We start from the raw sequence: 22503 nt of genomic DNA on the forward strand, positions 1-22503 counted from the left end.
AGCTACTCCGGAGGCTGAGAGCAAGAGAATCGCTTGAACCCAGGAGGCAGAGGTTGCAGAGACCTGAGATGGCGCCACACACTCTAGCCTGGGCGACAGAGCGAGATTGTCTCAAAACAAACAAACAAAAAACCCAAAACACAACGACAACAAACGAAGTTACTGCAGCGATCCAGATGGAGAAACTGAGGCACGGAAAGATGAAATAGCAGAGTTAGTAGATAGCCCAGCGAGGATTTGAACCCAGATACTCTGACTCCAGCAGCCCCCTCTTGGCCGCTCCCTTCTGGTCCCCGGCCACCAGCAAGGACCTGGGTCTGCCCTGGGCCTAGGCGTTTGTGGTTCTCTCCCTGCAGGACGTGCAACTGAGAGCCAGGCGGCACTGGACATCGTGCACCCGGTTTGTGCCGACGTGGGGGTCTCCTTCCTGTCCTACACGAGCTGCGGCCCAGCGCACTGCGCAAGCAGGGTATGTCTGTGCACCGAGATGCGCCCGCCTTCAATATCGCAGGCGCGAGCTGCGCTTCAACCTCACCGCCAATCAGCACCTGCTGGCGCAGGGTTTTGTGAGCGAGACGAGGCAGCGAGGAGGCCTGGGTCGCGCGCACATCCGGGCCCACACCCCCGTCTGCCACCTGCTCGGCGAGGTACAGGACCCTGAGCTCCAGGATGGCCTGGCGGCCATTAGCGCCTGCGACGGCCCGGTGAGTGCGCTGGGAAATGTATACTTGGGGCAGTCTCGGGTGGTGGGATGTGGAGACTGGCTCTAGCCTTGCCACGCACTTGTCTGGTGGCTTTGTCCAGTGCACTTTTCCTCTGCCAGCCTCGGTATTCACGCCTTTAAATCTCTAGGACAGCAGTTCTCAAAGTTTAATGTGAAAGCCGGGTGGTGGTGCACCTGTAGTCCCAGCTATTTGGGACGCTGAAGTGAAAGGATCACTTGAGCCCAGGAGTTCAAGGATGTGGGGTGTGATGATGGCGCTTAGCTGGAGACACAGCGAGACCCCAGGCACTCTCCAAAAAAAAAAAAAAAAAAAAAAAAAAGTTGAATATGAGCTTAAATCACCTGCAGGCCCTGTTTAAACAGAATTTTTGCAGGGTAGGTCTGGGATAGCGCCCAAACACTTGGATTTCTGAAAACGTCTCAGGTAATATTGAAGACGCAGGTCCAGAGATCCCATTTTGAGAACCTCTGTTTGACTGGACTAAGTAACTGAAAAAGCAGTTGACTTCTCTTCTTTGGGGCATCAGTTATGACTGTTCCTTCACAGGTCCCTTTAGGCTGCTCTTCTCCAGGAAAGCCACCCCTCACCCTGTAGCCATTCTGCAGGGTGTGGTGAGGAACCCCTTTCAGCCCCTCGGCCCGGATCAGAGCTCCGGGAAAAGCAGCCCTCAGCTTCCTGGCTTCCTCTGGCTGAAGGGTGGTGCTGGCTACTGCCTGCAGCCCTAATTGCTCCCTGATTGGGTGCTGATTAGAGCAGCTTCCACTCCAGGCAGAGTAGGGCCCCTTTCTGTTCGTGTTCAGGTGACCAGCCCGACTCTCCCAGCTCTGGAGGGTGGGGGTTTGGGAGGAGTAGGGGATGTGTGCACACTCTCAGCGTCCACTGTTCCCAGGAGGCCCTCAGCTTAGATTGCTCAGGCAAAAACCATAGGCTGTGGCTGCACAGTGCCTAATGACAGGGCATCCCACAACACAAGCTGCACAACGTCTGGACCTTTGAAGGCCCATCTACCCTGCACAGTATTCTCATTTATGGAGCCTGTGCCTGTCCCTTAATGTACAATTGATCTTGTTGAGCCTGTGCAGCAGCTGTGCACATGGGACATCATTCCCATTTCAGAGATGAGGAAACAGGCTCAGAGGGGAACTTGCCCAGGGTCACCCAGTCATTCAGTGAGTGGTGGGCGGGAGGGGGTGACTCCGCATTCATACCCAGGTCCCCAGACCCAAGAGCTGATGCACTCTCCAGCCCTCCCTCCAGGCCCCTGGTCCTGTGTGACCCAAGGGGCAGAATTGGTGCCTATGAGGGGAAGTCCGAGGGATGTAAAACCTTCTTCCCTGTTAGAGCCCTGAGCTTCCTCAGGAGGTAGTGGGCATCAGAGATGCTTCGCAGGGCCCCTCCACTCCCTGGACTCTGAATGCTGGTGGACATGTCCAAGACACTCCTGCCAGCTTCCCTTCTCTGGGCAGCCTGGGGCTCAGAGAACAGGGTGTCCTGGTGGCCGTGGGCATCTCCTCCGCTCGGGTGTGGGTGTGGATGCTTTTGGAGTGATTCATTGCCTTACGGAGATAGAGGGAAGGTCAGAAGCCCTGGCCAGCTGGGAGGGAGCACAGTGCTGGAAACGGCTGGCATGCAGAGAAGACGCAGAATAGCCTGGAGGCCTGGGCACAAGCTGCCCCACTCAGGACGGCTGTCTGGGACTTTGGAAGACACCATTTTGTCAGATTTGGATGCAGATCCATTTTCCTCTCCTAATGGGGTGGCTGTGTGGGGCAGCATCCCCAGGGGTGGAGGCTTCTGAGCTCTGCTTTGAAGGTTTGGCTGTGTGTGAAATGGCAGAGAAGGGCTTCCAGATGGAGGCTACAGAGTGAGCAAAGGCCCAGCAGGAGGAAAGTGCAGTGTGTCCGTGAGCAGTCACAGGTGGTGTGGGCAGAGGGGGCTCAGTTGAGCAGGATGGGCCTCTGGGACGTGCAGGAAGAGCAGCTGAGCACCAGCCCTCCCTGTGTGACCCTGGTGCTTCTTCCCCAGAAAGGTGTGTTCCTACTCTCCAACAAGGACTACTTCATTGAGCCCCTGGACGGTGCCCCAACCTGGCCCGGCCATGCCCAGCCCCATGTGGTGTACAAGCGTCAGGCCCCAGAGAGGCTGGCACAGCGGGGTGATTCCAGTGCTCCAAGCACCTGTGGGATGCAAGGTATGCTCTTCTGCTCCCAGTTCTCGGGCAGATGCTGGGCCTGGGGACATGAAGGGGCCTTTCTAGAAGCCCCTCTTAACATCCCCATGCTCAGTGTCCCTTAGACCAGAGGATACAGACAGACAGATACATCACTATAGCCTGTGCCCTTAATTGTGCCACAAGACTGTGTCCTCTGCCTTTCAGTCCTGTCCCAGTCAGTCCCCTAGACTGGCCTCCCTCGCTCCATCTCACTACTTCTCCCACGTTGGGGCTCAGCCTCCCTCTGCTCCCTCCCCCCAACCAAGCCTATGGCACCTGGCTCTGCCAGCCATTCTCCCTCCAGTGCCCAGGCCAGGTGAGCCGTGCCCAGCTCCAACAGGGCCACTAGCCAGGAACCTCCCTCCCCACGCCACCCTGCTCCCACCCTAGAATAACTAACCTCTATTATTGGGACCTGGAGGGTGGTACCCAGTGCCTCCTCTGCAGAGCAGCAGTAGTGCCGGCCCGTCCAGGTGAGAAGCTGCCTGCTAAGGGTTGCTGGGGTTTGGGGAATGCTTGGCTGGCATGCCAATCTCAGGCTGCCCACAGCTCTGGTACTCCATTTGCTGGAGCACATATCCACAGAGGCATGCTTCTTGGCCTCAGTTTCCCCAGCTTCATAGATGTGCTTCCTCTTCTGATCTGGAGCAGCCTGGGTCAGTGGAGCAGGCCCAGTAGGGCAAGCTGGGCTGGGTCTTGGCCAGCCTCCCGAGGCTGGGGTTTAGAGGGTGGGGTCAGGGGTCAGTGTTGCGATGCACTAAGCCCCCAGGATGGGAGGAAGTGACACAGGGAGATAGGGGCCCAGTAGCCAGCTTTATCAGGCCTAGGAGTACCCCTCCCATGGACACCGTACTTTACCGCATTTATATCCACCATTTCATTTACGCTTTGAGGTCCCCCTCTGAGACAGATCAACTTATTCCTATTTTTAGTTAGGGAATCTCAAGATCAGAGAAGGAAAGTGGTCAGGCAGAGCCACACAGCACAGGTCTGGGGCAGAGCCAGGAGGGGAATTCAGGCCCCTTGCCTCTGATCCTTGTGTGGTTCCCAATGCCCCAGAGAACTCGCTGAGGAGAGGCCCTGGAGACGTGTGCCCTGGGCCAGGATGGGCCAGAAGGATGGGGAACAGATGTTCCCTCGGGATCAGATGTTTATTTAAGACTGACTTGTTGAGAGCCATCGCTCTACCTGGGATCAGGTGATGGATGTGGAAGAGCACGATCCTGCACTTGGGGACTCTGTCTCACTGCAGCATTTTCCAAGGAATATTTCAGGGAGTGTGTTCCAAAGAATGCCAGTAGTGCACTGTGAAAAAAAAAGATGCTGCTGTTGGATAAGTTTGGCCACACAGGGTTAAAAAAAAATAAAACGGGCCAGGCATAGTGGTACACACCTGTAGTCCCAGCTACTTGAGGGGCTGAGGTGGGAGGATTGCTTGAGCCCAGGAGGTGGAGGCTGCAGCGGCTGCAGTGAGCCGAGATCAGGCACCTGCACTCCATATGGGTGACAAAGTGAGACACTGTCTCAAAAAAAAAAAAAAGGTAAACAGACTTCTTTACTACAGGACTTCTCAGAGCCCTCAAAGTAAATATGCATTGAGAATCCCCAACAGAATAGGCAGGCAGCATTCCCCAAATTTAGGAAATAAGCAGGGGCTTTGAAACAGCAAAACCTGGGTTCCGAGCCCAGCTTTACCCTCTCTTTGAGCTTCAGTTACTTCATTTGTAAAACGAGGATAATTATGCCTACCTTAGAAGTAAGATTAAATGAGATAATGCATGCTAAGCCCCCAGCACAGGGACTGTACATGTTAGGCTCAATTAAGGTTGGCTGCGGCTATTTTTTTGGCTGCTGCAGTATCTGACTCACAGCCACCTTCAGGACAGCCTTATCTTTCTTTACCAACGCTATCTACAGACCTCAATTTATCAGCGTTCTCCCCGTGCTAGACTCAGACCTGAGTCCTAGGGCTTGGGTGGGGTTGTCCCAAGGATAGCAAGACAGGTCCCTTTTTACCCTATTTTCTTTCTTTCTTTCTTTCTTTCTTTTTTTTTTTTTTTTTTTTTTTTTGAGATGGAGTCTCACTCTGTCCCCCAAGATCGGAGTGCAGTGGCATGATCTCGGCTCACTGCAACCTCCGCCTTCTGGTTCAAGTGATTTTCCTGCCTCAGCCTCCTGAGTAGCTGGGACTACAGGCGCATGCCACCACACTTGGCTAATTTTTTTGTATTTTTAGTAGAGATGGGGTTTCTCCATGCTGGCCAGGCTGGTCTCGAACTCCTGACCTCGTGATCTGCCCACCTCAGCCTCCCAAAGTGCCGAGATTACAGGTATGAGCCACCGTGCTCAGTCAGTTTCCCCCCATTTTCACCCCCAATTCTGTTCCTACTCTCTGAGGCCATGAGCCCTTTTCGAGGGGCTCTTGTCACACTTTCAGCTCACCGGGAGCCTGTGGTTATCTGTAACCTCCAGATCTTACCTTCACAAACACTGCACACCTCTGGCATGCTCTCCAGGCCTGCAGCAGAACAGGGCTGGGCTTCCCTGGGTATCATTTATCCAGTTGAAACACCCCACATTGACCTTGGGCCATTAACCAATGTTACTTGGTTGAGTTGATCAGCCAATTAAGACCCTGCCTCCCTCCAACATCTCCCAATGCCTGTATTGCCCCCATAGCTCCTGGGAGACAGTGAGGTTACATATGCTGAGGGAAGGCCTTTGTGGTGGTACTAAGCTGCCCCTAGCCCTGACTCAGAATATAGCGTGGGTCAGTCCTCAGGCACGCCGAGCAGACCCTCAGGGGCTTCTGGTCCTCTGGAGCCACTTTGCTGGGGACTGATACCAAGCTTACCTGTCTGTGGTCTAGGAAAGATTTGTGGTCTGGGAAGGGGCCTCAGAGGCCTCTTGTCCATTCCAGGTTCTGCTGCTGCCACATTGGGGCAGTGTGTGTGAGGTGTGGGGACACATGCATTGGTGCATGTGCATCGCCTGTCCGCTGTGCGGCCTGTGTGCACCCGTGTGAGCGTCCCTGTGTGTGAGCATGGGTGTGCATTGCCCTGGGTGGGTGGGTGGGTTGGGGTGGGCATTGGCTGCTTGTATCCTTCATCCTGGTGACAGCCTGACCCCCCCATCTCTTGGGCAGGTGGCTGGCCTGTTTCACGACCCCACCATTAGGAACCCCATCCACATCACCATTGTGCGCCTGGTCCTGCTGGAAGATGAGGAGGTGAGCGGTCATGTGGTCCCACGCTGCCCGGCAATGGCTTCGGCTGCCAGAGCCCTCCTGCCCCATGACCTGTGCTGGAAGGGCACAGTGAAGGCCTCCTTGGCCTGGACTGTGTCCCCTGCCACCCCCTGGTTCCTGACTGACCCTCTCTCAGGTCCCAGGTCCCCTGCAGGAGGTTCCTACAGGAGGGATGGTCAGGCTGGAAGCTGGACTGGTGCCTGCCGGCCTCCCACTGCCCTGCTGGGCCTCTGCTCCTGCATTGTATGGGGGAGAATTGGGCCTGACCTTCTTGGAACTCAGGGGAGGCATGAGCAGTCACTCTCTCTGCCCCCAGGAGGACCTAAAGATCATGCACCATGCAGACAACACCCTGAAGAGCTTCTGCAAGTGGCAGAAAAGCATCAACATGAAGGGGGACGCCCACCCCCTGCACCATGACACCGCCATCCTGCTCACCAGGTACCGCAGCTGCAGGAGGGTAGGAACCTGCATCTCAGGAGGTGCTTCCCGGCCCTGCGGAAGAAGCCCTGGTGGAGGAGGGGGCCGTGCTCTCAGGGACCCCCGTTTTGAGGAGAGTTTGTACACCTTTGGCCCAAGGCTGGATTCTGTCCGCACTTGGGGAGGTCTTTTATTTTGAAATAATTGTGGATTTTCATGCTGTTGTCAGAAATAATAGAGAGAGGGCCTGTATAGCCTTCATCCATTTCCCCCAGTGGTAACATCTTGCATGACTAGAGCACAGTATCCCAATCAGGAAACTGACACTGATACCATCCACAGACTTACTCAGATCTCATCAGTTCCACACGTACTTCCCTCTGTGTGTGTGTGTGTGTGTGTGTGTGTATTCAGTTCTGTGCAGTTTCATCACTGTGGGTTCACCTACCCACCCCCACAGTCTAGATACAGATCTGTCCCATCAGAAGGATGTCTTGTGCTACCCGTTTATATTCACAGCCACCTTCCTCCCTCCTTCCCTAACCTCCGGCAACTGCTGATGTGTGCAGAGGCAGTTATTTTCCCTCTGCTGGACTCTGGCAGCTTCTGTCAGCGCCCCTGCTGGATAGTAACCAAAATTATTCTGTGCGGGTCTGTGTTCCCGAGGGTCAAAGAGATGCCCAGTGGCTTGTGTGTGAATGAGAGCACCTCCTTCCCAAGTGGCCACCGTGCTGGCCTCACGTCACAGAACGGTGGGAGGGACATCCTTTTCGCTTGGGATCAACTTGGGGGGACCCTTCCCTGGCCTTAGCTCAGGTGGGCCTGGCACTCGCCAGGTTAGCCTGAAGGCCGCTTCTCTGCCTGTGTTGGAAGGACCTGTGTGCAGCCATGAACCGGCCCTGTGAGACCCTGGGCCTATCCCATGTGGTGGGCATGTGCCAGCCGCACCGCAGCTGCAGCATCAAGGAGGACATGGGCCTGCCGCTGGCCTTCACTGTGATGGCCCCTGCAAGCTCACTGGCCTCAAGAACAATCTTGAGCACAGGTACCGTGCCTGCTCCCATTGCTACACTGAGAGCCGAGCTTCACCCTCGCAGCCTGGGGGCACTGGGTATCCAGACTGTGGGTCACAAAGTCCAGGAGCAAGGAAGCTCTCTGGAAAAGGAGCCCCGACCGTCTGGCCATGTGCTGCCCCTGCACTGTCCCCTCCCCACAACCAGGCTGCTTCCCTGTAAAGCAGGAGAGAGGCCTGCCTGGGCATCTCTAGGACTGGCCTGGAGGGAGTCTTATATAAAGGGGAGTTGTGATGGGCTGGAAAGTCATCATAGGTCTTTGGCTGTCCCTCCGCATTGCCCTCAGTGCTGTATTTTTTACTCTCGATCCCCATCCCTGTTCCTGTTTGCTCTGTGGCCTGGGCCAGTGCCTGCCCTCTCTGGGCCTCTGTGTGCTTCCCATAGATTGAGGGGTTTGGATTCAGTGATGTCCAAGGCTCCCTCCATCTGACACCGCTGCCTGTGGCTCCTGTCTTCACAGGCCTCCAGCCAACTGTGCCCGGGCTGTTGAGCTGGCAAATATGGCAGCATCTTAGATTGTCTAGCAAGCCATCAAAGGCAGGCTCCCAGAGCATTCTGTGGGTCAAAGCTGTTGGGGTCATCCATTCAGACGTCCGGGTTTCGTAGGTGATGGCTGTGCCTGCAGGACCTTGAAGCTGCTTATGGCTGCAGAAAGAACAGCCTGCCGCAGTACTGCAGTTTCCTGGCTGTGTTACCCTGGCTAGTTCCTTAGAATCTCTGAGCCTCCCTGAGGGTAATAATGAGAACTGATTGAGATTGTGTTTCTCAAAGTGCTTACCATGGCCCCTGGCACATAGTAGATGCTCAGGAAATAATTTTTCTCATGTCCTTCCCAAGGATGGTCTCTGGAGACCTTTCTGTGATACAGCAACTCAGATCCCTTAACTCAAGTGCACAGCCTTGGGACAAGGACCTGTGAGTGGGAACCGCTGTCAGACTGTTCTTGAGGCTAGTGAGCTTGCAGGGGCCATCACAGGCCCCCATCTGTGCCACCTGATTTGCCATTGCTGGCCAGTCCCCGGGCTGGAGCAGGGCTGCTCTGGGTCCCTGGCCCTCATTTCAGGCTCAGGCCGGAGCAGAAGCCCTTGGGATACTAGCTGTCATACCCTCATTTTACATTAAAGAAACTGAGGCTCAGCGAGAGAATGTGACTTTCTCAAGGCTGTGGCCATTGGGTGGCACAGACAGCCCTGGGAACTAGGACTGTGCACCTTGTGGATGTCCAGGGGAGGGCAGGCTGGCAGCCTCCTGCTGGCTCACCCGCCCCTGGGGCCTGTGCTCTCACACAGTTTTGGCATTCGGCATGACGGAAGCAGCAATGACTGTGAGCCTGTTGGAAACGGCCTTTCATCATGTCTCCACAGCTCCTGTACGACGCCGCTCCCCTCACCTGGTCCCGCTGCAGCCGCCAGTACATCACCAGGTTCCTTGAGTAAGTCCCTCCCCCAGCCCTGAGCCCCTACGCCTTGATCCATGAGGTCAAGGTCTGCTGGGAGAGATGCAGACAGTCACACTGCAGGGCCGGGGTAGAGGGAAGCAGAGGGGCAAGGTCTTGATCCGTGAGGTCAAGGTCTAACGGGGGAGATGCAGACAGTCACACTGCAGGGCCGGCGTAGAGGGAAGCAGAGGGGCAAGGTCTTGATCCATGAGGTCAAGGTCTGCTGGGAAAGATGCAGACAGTCACACTGCAGGGCCGGGGTAGAGGGAAGCAGAGGGGCATCTGGCAAAAATGTGCTGGCATCCCAAATGTCCTCCTGGAAGGGACACCTGAGCTTGAACTTGGAGGAGGAGCGAGAATTCACACATGTGCAGAAGGGAGAAGAATGGCATTCCTGGTAGAGGAAGCCTGAGAAAGACCTGCAGCCGTAAAGGAGCAGGAGAGCTTTCAGGGAAGGGCAGAACCCTGAGCGAAGCTATGGGAGCCAAGGCTGCATAGGAAATGAGGCCAGAGGAGGCGAGGGCCGGCCACAGTGTCCAGTGAGAGGCAAGAAGAAGGGGCCACTAAGGGAACTGAAATACGAAGCTTTCTCCTTTTTTTCATGTTCTCTTCACTTGTTCTGATGTTCTTGTTGTTGTTATTTGTTTTTTGAGACAGAGTCTCGCTCTGTTGCCCAGACTGGAGTGCGATGGCGCAATCTCGGCTCACTGCAACCTCTGCCTCCCAGTTTCAAGTGATTCTCCTGCCTCAGCCTCCTGAGTAGCTGGAACTACAGGCATGCGCCACAATGCCTGGCTAATTTTTATATTTTTAGTAGAGATCAGGTTTTGCCATGTTGGCCAGACTGGTCTTGAACTCCTGACCTCAGGTGATCTGCCCACCTCAGCCTCCCAGAGTGCTGGAATTACAGGTATGAGCCACCATGCCCAGCCTGTTCTGCTGGTTTTGCTTTGTTTTGTTTTGTTTTTTAATTTGCTATTTAATGTTGTTCTAAGTAAGAAAAAGTTTTAAATTTAAATTATTAGCATAAATTTTACCATTCATCTTTATTTTGTGCAGTGCCAGTTTTAAATGCAAATGTAAGAGTACAGTTGACCCAGAACAACTTGGGGTTCAGGGTGCTGACCCCTGTGCAACTGAAAATCCATGTATAACTTTGACTCGCCCAAAACTACTAATAGCCTACTGTTGACTGGAAGCCTTACTGATAACATAAACAGTTAATACATATTTTGTATGTTATATATAATACATACTGTATTCTTACAATAAAGTAAGCTAGAGAAAAGCAAATGTTATTGAAATCATAAGGAAGAGGAAATATGTTCACTGTTCATTAAGTGGAAGTGGATCATCATAAAGGTCTCCATCCTCATCCTCTTCATGTTGAGTAGGCTGATGAGGGAGGAGAAAGGCAGGGGGTGATCTTGTTGTCTTGGGGTGGCAGAGGCGGAAAAAAATCTACACATAAGTGGACCCCGTTGTTCAAAGTTCAGCTGTATTAACTTGTATGCAGGGTAACCAGAATTACACAATTCGTCTTTTGTAGCTGATATTTACTAGATGATGAGATAGAATAAAACTATCTCAACTGGTTTGATCTCACTCCTTGATATGTGCACGTTCTACCCAGGCTCTCTACCTTTTCTTACCGATGAAGATGGAAAGACTGAAAGGATAAGGAACTATGGGGTTCTCTTTCCTCCCGTGTCTTCATTTTCTGCATAGCGGTTGGCTAATACAGGGGTGTTAACATGGGTAAGAAAGGATGATGGGGCTCCTTGGTCATTGTCTTCTTTCTGCATTTGAAGTAAGTCTGGTTCAAATGGAAAATGCAGCCTCTGGGCCTGTCAGTGCCCCCCTGTCCCTTACTCAGTTGTTGATATAACATGTTTATCAATCTAATTGCTTTGAGTCTCACTGAACTCCTACACATTATAGATTCTGACATGGACCAAAGTAAATGTGAGATGCAAGTGGGGCAGCAAGGAATGGTGGACACTGACATTGCCTGTGTCTCCTCTGCTCGTACACAGGCTTCTTTGTCCCATCAGACCTTGCTTACTGGCCAGGCGAGGTGGCTCACACCTGTAATCCCAGCACTTTGTGAGGCCGAAGTGGGTGGATCACTTGAGGTCAGGAGTTCGAGACCAGCCTGGCCAACATGGTGAAACCCCGTCTCTACTAAAAATACAAAAATTAGCCGGGTGGTGGTGGGTGCCTGTAATCCCAGCAACTCAGGAGGCTGAGGCAGGAGAATCACTTGAACCTGGGAGGTGGAGGTTGCAGTGAGCAGAGATCGCGCCACTGCACTCCAGCCTGGGTGACAGAGTGAGACTCCGTCTCAAAAATAATAATAATAAAATAAATAGACCTTGCTTACAATGCACAAGGTCAAAGATATGAAAAATTCAAGATGGCGGGCGGGGCACAGTGGCTCATGCCTGTAATCCCATTTCTTTGGGAGGCCAAGGTGGGTGGATCAGCTGAGGTCAGGAGTTTGAGACCAGCCTGGCCAACATGGTGAAACCCCCTCTCTACTAAAAATATAAAAAATTAGCTGGGGGAGGGGAGGAGCCAAGATGGCCGAATAGGAACAGCTCCGGTCTACAGCTCCCAGCGCGAGCGACGCAGAAGACGGGTGATTTCTGCATTTCCATCTGAGGTACCGTGTTCATCTCACTAGGGAGTGCCAGACAGTGGGCGCAGGTCAGTGGGTGAGCGCACCGTGCGCCAGCCGAAGCAGGGGCGAGGCATTGCCTCACTCGGGAAGCGCAAGGGGTCAGGGAGTTCCCCTTCCAGGGGTGACAGACGGCACCTGGAAAATCGGGCCACTCCCACCCGAATACTGTGCTTTTCCGACGGGCTTAGGAAACGGTGCCCCAGGAGAGTATAGCCCGCACCTGGCTCAGAGGGTCCTACGCCCACGGAGTCTCGCTGATTGCTAGCACAGCAGTCTGAGATCAAACAGCAAGTCGGCAGCGAGGCTGGGGGAGGGGCGCCCGCCATTGCCCAGGCTCGCTTAGGTAAACAAAGCAGCCTGGAAGCTTGAACTGGGTGGAGCCCACCACAGCTCAAGGAGGCCTGCCTGCCTTTGTAGGCTCCACCTCTGGGGGCAGGGCACAGACAAACAAAAAGACAGCAGTAACCTCTGCAGACTTAAATGTCCCTGTCTGACAGCTGTGAGGAGAGCAGTGGTTCTCCCAGCACGCAGCTGGAGATCTGAGAACGGGCTGACTGCCTCCTCAAGTGGGTCCCTGACCCCTGACCCCCGAGCAGCCTAACTGGGAGGCACCCCCCAGCAGGGGCAGACTGACACCTCACACGGCCGGCCAGGTACTCCAACAGACCTGCAGCTGAGGGTTCTGTCTGTTAGAAGGAAAACTAACAGAAAGGACATCCACACCAAAAACCCATCTGTACATCACCATCATCAAAGACCAAAAGTAGATAAAACCACAAAGATGGGGAAAAAACAGAGCAGAAAAACTGGAAACTCTAAAAACCAGAGTACCTCTCCTCCTCCAAAGGAACACAGTTCCTCACCAGCAACGGAACAAAGCTGGACGGAGAATGACTTTGACGAGCTGAGAGAAGAAGGCTTCAGACGATCAAATTACTCTGAGCTACGGGAGGATATTCAAACCAAAGGCAAAGAAGTTGAAAACTTTGAAAAAAATTTAGAAGAATATATAACTAGAATAACTAATACAGAGAAGTGCTTAAAGGAGCTGATGGAGCTGAAAACCAAGGCTCGAGAACTACGTGAAGAATGCAGAAGCCTCAGGAGCCGATGCAATCAAATGGGAGAAAGGGTATCAGCCCTGGAAGATGAAATGAATGAAATGAAGCGAGAAGGGAAGTTTAGAGAAAAAAGAATAAAAAGAAATGAGCAAAGCCTCCAAGAAATGTGGGACTATGTGAAAAGACCAAATCTACGTCTGATTGGTGTACCTGAAAGTGACGGGGAGAATGGAAACAAGTTGGAAAACACTCTGCAGGATATTATCCAGGAGAACTTCCCCAATCTAGCAAGGCAGGCCAACATTCAGATTCAGGAAATACAGAGAACGCCACAAAGATACTCCTCGAGAAGAGAAACTCCAAGACACATAATTGTCAGATTCACCAAAGTTGAAATGAAGGAAAAAATGTTAAGGGCAGCCAGAGAGAAAGGTTGGGTTACCATCAAAGGGAAGCCCATCAGACTAACAGCGGATCTCTCGGCAGAAACCCTACAAGCCAGAAGAGAGTGGGGGCCAATCTTCAACATTCTTAAAGAAAAGAATTTTCAACCCAGAATTTCATATCCTGCCAAACTAATCTTCATAAGTGAAGGAGAAATAAAATCCTTTACAGACAAGCAAATGCTGAGAGATTTTGTCACCACCAGGCCTGCCCTAAAAGAGCTCCTGAAGGAAGCGCTAAACATGGAAAGGCACAACCGGTACCAGCCACTGCAAAATCATACCGAAATGTAAAGACAATCGAGACTAGGAAGAGACTGCATCAACTAACGAGCAAAATATCCAGCTAACATCATAATGACAGGATCAAATTCACACATAACAATATTAACTTTAAATGTAAATGGACTAAATGCTCCAATTAAAAGACACAGACTGGCAAATTGGATAAAGACTCAAGACCCATCAGTGTGCTGTATTCAGGAAACCCATCTCACGTGCAGAGACACACATAGGCTCAAAATAAAAGGATGGAGGAAGATCTACCAAGCAAATGGAAAACAAAAAAAGGCAGGGGTTGCAATCCTAGTCTCTGATAAAACAGACTTTAAACCAACAAAGATCAAAAGAGACAAAGAAGGCCATTACATAATGGTAAAGGGATTAATTCAACAAGAAGAGCTAACTGTCCTAAATATATATGCACCCAATACAGGAGCACCCAGATTCATAAAGCAAGTCCTGAGTGACCTACAAAGAGACTTAGACTCCCACACATGAATAATGGGAGACTTTAACACTCCACTGTCAACATTAGACAGATCAACGAGACAGAAAGTCAACAAGGATACCCAGGAATTGAACTCAGCTCTGCACCAAATGGACCTGATAGACATCTACAGAACTGTCCACCCCAAATCAACAGAATATACATTTTTTTCAGCACCACACCACACCTATTCCAAAATTGACCATATACTTGGAAGTAAAGCTCTCCTCAATAAATGTAAAAGAACAGAAATTGTAACAAACTGTTTCTCAGATCACAGTGCAATCGAGCTAGAACTCAGGATTAAGAATCTCACTCAAAACCGCTCAACTACGTGGAAACTGAACAACCTGCTCCTGAATGACTACTGGGTACATAACGAAATGAACGCAGAAATAAAGATGTTCTTTGAAACCAACGAGAACCAAGACACAACATACCAGAATCTCTGGGATGCATTCAAAGCAGTGTGTAGAGGGAAATTTATAGCACTAAATGCCCACAAGAGAAAGCAGGAAAGATCCAAAATTGACACCCTAACATCACAATTAAAAGAACTAGAAAAGCAAGAGCAAACACATTCAAAAGCTAGCAGAAGACAAGAAATAACTAAAATCAGAGCAGAACTGAAGGAAATAGAGACACAAAAAACCCTTCAAAAAATAAATGAATCCAGGAGCTGGTTTTTTGAAAGGATCAACAAAATTGATAGACCGCTAGCAAGATTAATAAAGAAAAAAAGAGAGAAGAATCAAATAGATGCAATAAAAAACGATAAAGGGGATATCACCACCGATCCCACAGAAATACAAACTACCATCAGAGAATATTACAAACACCTCTATGCAAATAAACTAGAAAATCTAGAAGAAATGGATAAATTCCTCAACAAATATACACCCTCCCAAGACTAAACCAGGAAGAAGTTGAATCTCTGAATAGACCAATAACAGGAGCTGAAATTGTGGCAATAATCAATAGCTTACCAACCAAAAAAAGTCCAGGACCAGATGGGTTCACAGCCGAATTCTACCAGAGGTACAAGGAGGAGCTGGTACCATTCCTTCTGAAACTATTCCAATCAATAGAAAAAGAGGGAATCCTCCCTAACTCATTTTATGAGGCCAGCATCATCCTGATACCAAAGCCTGGCAGAGACACAACAAAAAAAGAGAATTTTAGACCAATATCCTTGATGAACATTGATGCAAAAATCCTCAATAAAATACTGGCAAACAGAATCCAGCAGCACATCAAAAAGCTTATCCACCATGATCAAGTGGGCTTCATCCCTGGGATGCAAGGCTGGTTCAATATATGCAAATCAAATGTAATCCAGCATATAAACAGAACCAAAGACAAAAACCACATGATTATCTCAATAGATGCAGAAAAGGCCCTTGACAAAATTCAACAACCCTTCATGCTAAAAACTCTCAATAAATTAGGAATTGATGGGACGTATCTCAAAATAATAAGAGCTATTTATGACAAACCCACAGCCAATATCATACTGAATGGGCAAAAACTGGAAGCATTCCCTTTGAAAACTGGCACAAGACAGGGATGCCCTCTCTCACCACTTCTATTCAACATAGTGTTGGAAGTTCTGGCCAGGGCAATTAGGCAGGAGAAGGAAATAAAGGGTATTCAATTAGGAAAAGAGGAAGTCAAATTGTCCCTGTTTGCAGATGACATGATAGTATATCTAGAAAACCCCATTGTCTCAGCCCAAAATCTCCTTAAGCTGATAAGCAACTTCAGCAAAGTCTCAGGATACAAAATCAATGTGCAAAAATCACAAGCATTCTTATACATCAATAACAGACAAACAGAGAGCCAAATCATGAGTGAACTCCCATTCACAATTGCTTCAAAGAGAATAAAATACCTAGGAATCCAACTTGCAAGGGATGTGAAAGACCTCTTCAAGGAGAACTACAAACCACTGCTCAAGGAAATAAAAGAGGATACAAACAAATGGAAGAACATTCCATGCTCATGGGTAGGAAGAATCAATATCATGAAAATGGCCATCCTTCCCAAGGTAATTTACAGATTCAATGCCATCCCCATCAAGCTACCAATGACTTTCTTCACAGAATTGGAAAAAACTACTTTAAAGTTCATATGGAACCAAAAAAGAGCCCGCATCGCCAAGTCAATCCTAAGCCAAAAGAACAAAGCTGGAGGCATCACACTACCTGACTTCAAACTATACTACAAGGCTACAGTAACCAAAACAGCATGGTACTGGTACCAAAACAGAGATATAGATCAATGGAACAGAACAGAGCCATCAGAAATAATGCCACATATCTACAACTATCTGATCTTTGACAAACCTGACAAAAACAAGAAATGGGGAAAGGATTCCCTATTTAATAAATGGTGCTGGGAAAACTGGCTAGCCATATGTAGAAAGCTGAAACTGGATCCCTTCCTTACACTTTATACAAAAATCAATTCAAGATGGATTAAAGACTTAAATGTTAGACCTAAAACCATAAAAACCCTAGAAGAAAACCTAGGCATTACCATTCAGGACATAGGCGTGGGCAAGGACTTCATGTCTAAAACACCAAAAGCAATGGCAACAAAAGCCAAAATTGACAAATGGGATCTAATTAAACTAAAGAGCTTCTGCACAGCAAAGGAAACTACCATCAGAGTGAACAGGCAACCTACAAAATGGGAGAAAATTTTCACAACCTACTCATCTGACAAAGGGCTAATATCCAGAATCTACAATGAACTCCAACAAATTTACAAGAAAAAAACAAACAACCCCATCAAAAAGTGGGCAAAGGACATGAACAGACACTTCTCAAAAGAAGACATTTATGCAGCCAAAAAACATGAAAAAATGCTCACCATCACTGGCCATCAGAGAAATGCAAATCAAAACCACAATGAGATACCATCTCACACCAGTTAGAATGGCAATCATTAAAAAGTCAGGAAACAGCAGGTGCTGGAGAGGATGTGGAGAAATAGGAACACTTTTACACTGTTGGTGGGACTGTAAACTAGTTCAACCCTTGTGGAAGTCAGTGTGGCAATTCCTCAGGGATCTAGAACTAGAAATTCCATTCGACCCAGCCATCCCATTACTGGGTATATACCCAAAGGACTTTAAATCATGCTGCTATAAAGACACATGCACACGTATGTTTATTGCCGCATTATTCACAATAGCAAAGACTTGGAACCAACCCAAATGTCCAACAATGATAGACTGGATTAAGAAAATGTGGCACATATACACCATGGAATACTATGCAGCCATAAAAAATGATGAGTTCATGTCTTTTGTAGGGACATGGATGAAATTGGAAATCATCATTCTCAGTAAACTATCGCAAGAACAAAAAACCAAACACCGCATATTCTCACTCATAGGTGGGAATTGAACAATGAGAACACATGGACACAGGAAGGGGAACATCACACTCTGGGGACTGTTGTGGGGTGGGGGGAGGGGGGAGGGATAGCATTGGGAGATATACCTAATGCTAGATGACGAGTTGGTGGGTGCAGCGCACCAGCACGGCACATGTATACATATGTAACTAACCTGCACATTGCGCACATGTACCATAAAACCTAAAGTATAATAATAATAATAATAATAATAAAAGAAAAAAAAATTAGCTGGGCATGGTGGCGGACGCCTGTAATCCAAGCTACTCAGGAGCCTGAGGCAGGAGAATTGCTTGAACCCGGGAGGTGGAGGCTGCAGTGAGCCAAGATCGCACCACAGCACTCCAGCTTGGGCAACAAGAGCAAAAAAACTGTGTCTCAAAAAAGAAAAAAAGAATAGAAGATGGCAACAGCAGAGCATTGTACACCTGCCCCACTTCTCCCCACCCTCCATTGCTTTTTTCTATGAAACCACCTTCAAACTTAACACTGTTAGCTTTTTCTTGTATTTACTTTCCTATTTCCAAAAAGCGTTGCTAGACTCTCATTTATTGATTTTCCAGTTTAGATATTATCTGGAAGGTTGGGATTTAGCACCCTTGCATCACTTCCTGTACATACATTTGTCCCCTCACCTTTCATCTCAATTTAGTGTTAACATATTTGGATTAAGTCCATATTCCGCATTTTCATTATTATGGCTGTAAATCTTGATGGCTGAACTAAGTGTTGTAATAAGACGGCGTTTCTTTTTTTTTTTTTTTTTTCTTTTTTTCTTTTGAGAGAGTCTCATTCTGTTGCCCTGGCTGGAGTACAGTGGTGCAATCTCAGCTCACTGGAGCTTCCGCCTCCCAGGTTCAAGCTATTCTCATGCCTCAGCCTCCCAAGTAGCTGGGATTACAGGCACCTGCCACCCCCGCCCAGCTAACGTTTGTATTTTTAGTAGAGATGGGGTTTCCATGTTGGCCAGGCTGGTCTCAAACTCCTGACCTCAAGTGATTCGCCACCTTGGCCTCCCAAAGTGCTGGGATTACAGGTGAGAGCCACCGCGCCCCATCTAGACGGCATTTCTTTGTAAGAAGAAGTTTTTTATTTGCTTGGTTTTCATTGCTTCTTCAGGCCTTCCAGATCCTTTAATGGTTTTATAAGATGTCTCTTAATCCGGTTTTCCCAAAGGTAATCTCTACCAGATAATCCAGCAGTTCCCTTCTTTCTTGGACCCTCCTCCCAACTTCCCTCTGTCCTCCAGTTTAGACTGGATGCTTTCTATGCCTGCCCCAAAATATTCATGGAGGGTCTTCCTGTTTCTTGGATCCCATGCTACTTTTTTTTATGGGGAGGTACCTTTTTTTTTTTAATTTGTTTTGGTGGAACACATCCTCAAGTAGCTTTCTGAGAAAGAGTGCATGGAGGTAAATGGTTTTCCTGTCTCAAAGTGTCTTTATTCTTCCCTCACATCTGATTGATATTTTGATTTGATATCAACTTCTGGGTTGGAAGTGACTCTTCTTCAGAATGTCGAAGGTATTTTTCTGTTGTCTTCTAGTTTCCGACATTGCTCTGAAGAGGTCCCATACCATTCTGATGTGAATGTGACCTTTTAAAAAATCTGGAAGCTTTTAGGACTCTCTCTCTTTCTCTCTTTTTGGTGATTTTAAATTTTAAATATATGCCTTGGTCTATTTTAATTTGAGGGAGCACTCATTGGACTGTTTTATTCTAGAAACTTGTGCCCTTCAGTGATTGAACTGTTGTTGTATTATTTATTTGATAACTTTCTTACATTTTCTCTTTCTGGAACCCTTAATATTCAGCTGTTCTCTCACTGTCTTATTTTTAAACATTTTATACTTTTTCATCTCTTTCTATTTTCTTTTCTTTTCTATCCTCCCTCTCTCCCTTCTCTTTCTTTCCCTCCCTCCCTCCCTTCTTCCCTTCCTCCCTTCCTCCCTCCCTCCCTCCCTTCCTCCCTTCCTTCCTTCCTTCCTTCCTTCCTTTCGAGTCTCGCTTTGTTGCCCAGGCTGGAGTGCAGTGCCACAGTCATGGCTCACTGCAGCCTGGAGCTCCCACGTACAAATGATCCTCCTGCCTCAGCATCCCAAGTAGCTGGGACTACAGGTGTGTGCCACCACACTCAGCTAATTTTTTAATTTTTCTGTAGAGGTGGGGTTTTGCCATGTTGCTCAGGCTGGGCTTGAACTCCTGGACTCCTCCCTTAGCGTCCCATAGTTCTGGGATTACAAGCGTGAGCCACCATGTCCAGCCATCTCTTTCTATTTTCTAGGAGGTATCTGATTCATCTTTACTTTACAATCCTTCTATTAAATTTTTGATTTTTTTCATTGTACTTTTAATTTCTTGAACTTTCTCATTCACTAAATACACATTGCGTGACTCATATCTGAAATACTTGGGACCAGAAGTGTTTTAGATTTTGGACTTTTTAGAAATTATTTTGGAGTATTTCCATTATACTTACCAGTTCAGAATCCCCAGTCTGAAAGTCCAAAATCTGAACAAAGAGCATTTCCTCTGAGCATCATGTTAGTGCTCAAAAGTTTTGGATTTTGGAGCACTTGGATTTTGAGATTGGAGATGCTCAACCTGTGCACCTTTTGATCCTATTCCTGTTTCATGGGTACAGTACGTTCTTTATCTCTGTGAAGTTATTACTTACATGGATTTGACTTTTTTCTTCTGTTCCCTGAAATGTTTTTCTTTCCTTTGGGCTATTTAAAAAAAAATTTGTTTCATGTTAACAGTTTTCTTGGCCAGGCACAGTGGCTCACGCCTGTAATCCCAGCACTTTGGGAGGCCGAGGCAGGCAGATCTCTTGAGGTCAGGAGTTCGATACCAGCCTGGCCAACATGGTGAAATCCTGTCTCTACTAAAAAAAATACAAAAAATTAGCTGGGCATGGTGGCTCGTGCCTGTAATTGCAGCTACTCAGGAGGCTGAGGCAGGAGAATCGCTTGAACCCAGGAGGGAGAGGCTGTAGTGAACCAAGATTCCGCCACTGTACTCCAGCCTGGGCAAAAGAGAGAGACTCTGTCTCAAAGAAAAGTTTTCTTAAAATGCGTTGGCTGTATTTCATATACAGCAAGGAGATGCAGAGACACTAACTGGGCAGTTTGTGGACTTGGGCAGGACTTTTCCAAGTCACTGCTGAAGGACTGGTTCGGATGGGGCTGTTTTGGGGAGATCCTCTAATGTCAGTATCTGAGGTCATTTTTCTGAGTGATTCAGTTTCCCGAGAGGAATCCTCTCAACTTTTCCTGGGAGAGTGTATGTCTGGCTGCAGCATTCCAGCATCCAAGTGGGGAAGGGGCTTGGCATGTTTCTTACCCTTCAATGTGTGGACTTTTGCTTGTCCCCTTTTCTCTGTAGGTCCTTCTGCCTTGGGCCTTCATGTATGTCCAGCATTCCTGGGCCAGAGCCTCCTGGTTCACCCTCTCCAGGGAGTGATCCCCGGCCTTCTGCTGGGTGGCAGGTGGCCGTCACTTGGCTACTTAGGGTTGGGGAGGGGATCTAGGGTCTGATCAGTTCTTACAGACTTTCAGCCCTACTGTCTTCAGCCCTCCTGGCCCTAAGGCCCTGAGGGGTCCCTGGAAACTCAATTCCTGAGCCTTTCCGGGCTTCTGCTTCTGGGTGGTTCCCCACTGCAGGAATCTGACTCTCAGCTTTCATCACTCTACCAAGTCAGCTACTGCCTGGCCATCTGCTTCCCAGCTTCCAGAATCTTGTTGACATCCTTCATTACCCATCATCACCCCTTACGGATTTATGCCTTGTTTATTTCCTCTACTGTCATCATAGAGGAGTTTTGGAAGGGAGCAGAGATAAATCTGTCTGCTCAATGTGCCATGTTTTTCTAGAAGTCCACTCACCGTGGGGTTTAAGCAGGGATGTGACCACGTCCATTAGGAATGTAAGAGCAAGGATGCTGGCCTCCAGTGGAAGAGGGATTACTGGGGTAGGGGGTGGGATTGGAAGCAGAGAAGAGTTTTGTTTGGTGGTTAAGGACCTAGACTGGCCTGTCCAAGAGGGTTGACCTGAAGAACTCTAAGAACCTTTCCGGGCTGACAGGTGCTTTAAGGGATCTTGGGGAGAGGTCACAGCATTTCACCAGTGTCAACTTGGACCTGGGTGGGGAGGAGGGGAGGCCCTGGTCCCTGCTTTCCTCAAAGCCAGCATTTCTACAGGGAGAGAGGCAGGCTGGGTGACATGTGGGGTCCTTCACTTCACCACATGGACACCCCATTCATTCAGTGACTCCATGACCAGATCCCAGGGGTGGCCAGGGGAGTGGGCCCACAGGTCTCTCCTGTCAGTGGTGGGCAGCTCTTTGCAGTCTGGAGGTGAGAGTGAAGCTTCTGACCGGAGTCACCTACTGTCTGCTCTGACCTCTTGTGGGACTGCCCAGCCCCGCTATAGTTAGCTTAAGGAGGGGTGTGGAGGGGAAGGGCTGACGGGTTTGGGGATCCGGGTGTGTTGGCAGCGCAGAGGACCTGGCAGTGAGCTTGCCAGAGGAAGGAAGGGCTGGCTGCCGGCCGCCTGTGTGATTTTTCCCAAGAAGACACTGCTATTTATACCCCTGTAGCTTGGGATCAGCCTCTTATAGATGAGGACGTGAAGGCCCAAGGCCACACAGCATCTACAGCCAGGCAGAGTAGAACTTGGGTTTCTGACTCCCAAGACAGCACCTCGGCCTGATTCTGGCAGTGGATTCTGTGAGGGTCGCCTCATGCTCCCGACTTCTCCCACACACCCAGGGTGGGCTGAGAGGTTGTCGTGGCTTCAGCTGCCCAGCAGCAGGCCCGCAGGAGCCACGTGAGCAGCGAGTCAGCACTGGGGCACCCAGAAAGCAGAAGGGCTGGGCTGCAGCCCAGGGACTGTTGGTGCCGGGATGAGGCGCATTGGACCTCTCAGCCCCTGGGTCAGAGGACCCCCTGGCTGGGATGGGTGAGCCCCCTGTCTACCTCCTCCAGCCACGGAATGCTAGTGGGAAG

General features: G+C 49.3%; 1 protein-coding gene across 1 annotated transcript in view; it reads left to right on the forward strand.

Annotated features, from left to right (window-relative positions):
- Positions 1-256: 256 nt before the first annotated feature.
- Positions 257-22503, forward strand: part of LOC100452234 (A disintegrin and metalloproteinase with thrombospondin motifs 7-like) — a gene marked incomplete at its 5' end in the record, with an annotated part of 42724 nt that continues 20477 nt past the window's right edge. Inside the window, 9 exon segments of the mRNA XM_063716117.1 lie at positions 257-436; positions 439-499; positions 502-704; positions 2751-2916; positions 3359-3410; positions 6058-6166; positions 6501-6644; positions 7478-7835; positions 9007-9109. Of these exon segments, the coding sequence (XP_063572187.1) occupies positions 257-436; positions 439-499; positions 502-704; positions 2751-2916; positions 3359-3410; positions 6058-6166; positions 6501-6644; positions 7478-7835; positions 9007-9109 (1376 nt within the window).

This window comes from Pongo abelii, chromosome 16 (genome assembly GCF_028885655.2).
Source record: "Pongo abelii isolate AG06213 chromosome 16, NHGRI_mPonAbe1-v2.0_pri, whole genome shotgun sequence".
In the NCBI taxonomy this organism is placed as follows: Eukaryota; Metazoa; Chordata; class Mammalia; order Primates; family Hominidae; genus Pongo; species Pongo abelii.